Genomic DNA, 4,614 nt, shown 5'->3' on the forward strand with positions numbered 1-4,614 from the left:
TCAGATGGCCCCTTACCAAGCATTATACGGGTGGAAGTGTAGGTCCACAATCAGTTGGTTTGAGCTCGGGGAAGTAGATTTGCTAGGTCCCAATCTAGTCCAACAAGCGATTGAAAAGGTTAAGCTTATTATAGATTGGCTTCATACAGTACAATGTCAACAGAAATCTTAAGCAAATGTTCACCGACGGAACTTAGCGTTTGAGGTAGAAGATTGGGTTTTCCTGAAAGTATCGCCTATGAAGGGAATCATGCGATTCGGAAAGAAAGGGAAGCTCAGTCCTAGGTACGTTGGACCATATAAGATTATTCGGAAGATTGGTATAGTGGCATACGAGTTTGATTTGCCTTCAGAATTGGAAGCAGTTCATCCTATATTTCATGTTTCTTTGTTGCGGAAGTGCATTGGAGATCCTTCACGTATTATGCCCATTGAAAATATTTGTATCGCTGAGGATTTATCTTATGCAGAGGTACCAATAGCGATTTTAGATCGGCAAGTAAGAAAGCTTCGAAATAAAGATGCAGCTTCTGTGAAAGTGTTATGGAGAAATAACAACGTTGAGGAAATGAGGAATGAGTACCCCCAACTGTTTACGACTTAAGGTGAGTCACATTTCGATTATTGGCAATTATTTCTTCACAACGACTTAGTTAGATTTTAAGTAGCTTGAATGTGAAATTTATATGTCTTTCTACGAGATAGCTATGCAAAGCTTAGTAGTTAAAATTTTCAGAATTTGACTTCAGGTTTGCGACGGTAACAAATATAGACTCGCAAATATAGTACTGTGAGAAAAAAAGAAAATACAACCAAGGAATTGTCTAGATCCATTCGCGAGCGAAAGTTCATAAGGGGGGAGAATGTAAGATTCCGTACTTTTTTCTCTAAGCGTGCATAATATATGTGGCGTAGTATGGCATGGTTATATGAGGTGTATATGACTTTGTATCGTACATTGGAGATTAAGATTGCAAGTAGGTGGAAATATCAAGGATCTAAACTAAAGTTTTAGGTCAAAGGGACACCTCAAACAAAGTTCATGATAAAAGAAATGGCTTGGGTAGAACTTCACCCGTTTGAAACATTTAACTTGTCCCATACCTTGTGGATAAGCCTATGAGTGTAAAACATGCTAAGAATAGTGTTTTATGAGGTATTATTATAGCTCAAGGGTCGTATGTTAAGTTCCGAAGTAAAGAAAATTAGTGAAACTAAAGTCGGCAAAAGTTATCGAAGTTTCTCTAATAATATTTTCTTAACTTTTGGTCAAATGGTTTGGATGTTTTCTCCCAATATACAAAGAGTTAGAAGACCTATCACCCATTAAATTGAAGGCCTACGAATCTAGCTTGCAACTCACAAAACCCCGTATACAACCAACATCGAAGTAAAAAGTTATGAGGGTTTTACTACGGACTGTCGGGGTAGAATCCGGGTCGGGTCAAAATGTGGTATGTCGGCTTACTCAACGTTTTAAGCCATGAAAACATTTCATTTTACTTCCAAACCAGAAAGAAAACTTAAGAGAGGGTTCCTATGGAGTACTTGCATGATGAAGATCAGTTTTTGACGATTTCTACCATTAAAGATTACCCCTGTTCCTAGAAACGCGATCTCTACACGTGGCAATCGTTTTCCCCTTCTATTAGCTGCGTTTGGAGAAAGTTTTTGAAGATATAAATTTGTAGTTATTGGTGTTTCTTCAAGGTTTAAACTTGTTTAACTAAGGTAATCATCTCGGGACTCTTTTATGATGGTTTTTATGAAGTTTTACGGACATTTCGTCAAGTTGAGGCCATTTGGCAAATCTGCCGATTTAAGAACAATTATGAACTGTTTATAGGTGTGTACCAGTTGTGTATATATAGTGTTTCCAAAGTTTAGGACGTAAGGAAAAACTTTCATGAAGAAGCTACGGCCATTCGAGGGTTCATTGAAAAGGTATGTTAAGGCGAAACTACGTCCCTCATTTTAGCACCACTCCTGGGAAATTCCTAAAACGCCGAATTTGATATTTTGCTATTATCTTACTAGAAAAACCTTCAGTGAAAGGCATTGGGATCTCAGCTGAATTATTTTCATGATTCTGTTATTTTGATATTTCACTCGTTCGGATAAATAGATTGTTCAACATGTACACGTCATTTTATCAGTTTCCTTGATTATATGTCCGCACGTATGAATTTGTATTCTTCCTTGGGTGATGTGAATTAAAATGTCACGCGAGACCCTTACTACTTGTAGCCAGCCCTCTTTCTCCACTAAGGTTATTATTAAAGAAAAACATTAAAGTAGCTCACGACCTTCAAAACTCTCAAATATAATTTAAATGTAAACTATTAGAACACTTGGTTTTTGAAATATTTCTTTTATAAATTATCTAGGAACCAAGTTAGGAACTAAGTAAGTCTCCTTAAACTTGTTATGAATATCAACAAGGTTAGGTTATCCTTCTAAAATTAGAGTTAACTTTTCAAGCTTATTTGGAAGAACATATCAAATTCCATGAGATTGTTATATGTTATACGAAAGTTATTATGGGGTTATGAGAACAAGACTACAAACGGGCCAAAAGTGGCAACATGACAACAGTAACTCATATGTGTTATAAATCCATGACATGACATGCTATACATTCTACTCTCGAGCTATAATCGGGAGGTATGGGGCCTATTGCCTATATTTGTACGTATGAGACACAGATGGCCACAAGTTGGCGAATTTGATGCCGGTTCGCTACTGGAAAGTACCACCATTGCTAGCATTTGGTTGGGTATGTCATGCATTTGTATCTATATATATATGTATTCACGACATACGATTATACGAGAATACCATGCATATTTAAGTAGTAGGGGCTAAAACGTCAGCTATGGAGATTATTTGGGTTTCAGTTTCAGGTGGTATCTCTATTACCCTTTTATAGTAAAATGTTTATGATTTTACTTTTTTCTTTACATACCAGTACATTTTTTATTCATACTGACGTCCCTTTGCCTGGGGACGCTGGTTTTTGTTTTGTGCGAGCAGGTATAGGCAGGGACTCTAATCGACCCACCAGCTAGGATTCAGGTTTAGCAGTGAGTTGGTAAGATCCATCTTATCCTGGAGCTATCAAAGGATGTTTACTTTTTTTGTACAGTTTGGGTATAGTCGGGGCCTTGTTCCAACAGTGCTTATGTCACTCATAGAGGCTATTGTGGACACAATATTCTGGGTTTTCTTTTTGTACGTTTCAACCTCTAGCCAAGTCTTGGCATGTATATTTATGTGTGTGTGTAAGTAGGTATGTTTTCGGTTGTGGCCTCGTTGGCTAGATAGTACATCTTTATTTAATTTTTTTCAGTTTGTCTACCATTGTTTGTATGGTTATTCTCTTTCAGGTCATGACCTCTTGGTCCAGGCTTCACTTTTTTGAGGTTGTGCTGCCCAATCATTTTGCCTCACAAGTTTGGTTTAGCTAGTATGTTTCAGTGGATAACTCGATGTATTAGGGTATCAAGTGCCAGTTACTCCCCCTATTTCGGGGCATGACATTTATATTCCACATGACCTTAATTTTTGAGTTTCGATTAAGAGTATTTTGAACAAGCATCTTTTTTCATAAATTGATTTTTGAGGTGTTAAAAGCGAGTTCAAGAGTAAGTTTTAAAGCATTTTTGAATTAAAGTTAAGGAAACTATATGATTTCCAAATGTTTCATTTTTATAGGAAGAAAGAGAGTATTAGTTTTGAGAAAAGTAAAAGAGTAAATCTAGGGTTTTATCCTTAGATTTGAATATTCTTAAGATGAGTTGATGTTGAGTTCTGAGTTCATGTGTTCCTGATTTTTGAATTTTTATTCCTAATTATTGAATTATCGTATATAGTGTATTGAGATTATTGAGTTATTTATTCATTTATTGAATTCAGCATGAACCCTACTGTTGAGTTAAATTTGAGAATCTTTTCAAAATAAATGTTTTGTCTTTAAATTAATTTATAAGGAGAGCAACAAATGAGCTTGAAAAAGAGTTTTCATATATGAATTGAGTAAGAGTATAAGGGAACTAAGTATTCCCAAATATATCACTTTTTACATTGGGAAAAGATAAACTTTGATTTCTAAATGAGTTTATGAGTTTAGAGATATTTCAGATCAATTACCTCTTTTAAGAGAATAGTTTGAGAAATTATCTCAAACTAAAGAAAGAGTATGATTTAGACTTTTGAGCATGAGTATATATATTATTGGGAGTAGTATTGAACACCGATATGAGGATGAGTTCAGACAACTCAAAATCCTCATAAACCTTGTCTTGCCAACATGGGTACATGATCATACTCTTTACATGAATCCTTATAACTTAGTGGATCTAATTAGCTGAGAGGTTCTATACCCTGGCACGATATATGACAGTTCTGGCAGCGTGGGCGAGATGTTATATCATCACGTAGCTCATAGTGATGGTTGTCGATTGGAGAGTCTAACAAATAAAGTTAAAAGTGTATTTTTATCATATCACTTAATATGTTGAGTTCAGAGATGAATAAGTATTTATAAAATTTAAATGATTTCACTCATTTATTTCTTTACATTAAATTGGGTATATATTTATATCTATTACAGCC

The 4,614-nt window shown here is 35.3% G+C and overlaps 1 protein-coding gene across 1 annotated transcript; it reads left to right on the top strand.

The window, feature by feature from the left end:
- Positions 1 to 250: 250 nt before the first annotated feature.
- LOC107063258 (uncharacterized) lies at positions 251 to 604 on the top strand. Its single transcript, XM_015314901.1, has one exon. It carries the CDS (start codon positions 251 to 253, stop codon positions 602 to 604), a length of 354 nt encoding a protein of 117 aa, XP_015170387.1.
- Positions 605 to 4,614: the final 4,010 nt, after the last annotated feature.

The sequence above is a fragment of the Solanum tuberosum genome, unplaced genomic scaffold (genome assembly GCF_000226075.1).
Source record: "Solanum tuberosum cultivar DM 1-3 516 R44 unplaced genomic scaffold, SolTub_3.0 scf00327, whole genome shotgun sequence".
Classification (NCBI taxonomy): Eukaryota; Viridiplantae; Streptophyta; class Magnoliopsida; order Solanales; family Solanaceae; genus Solanum; species Solanum tuberosum.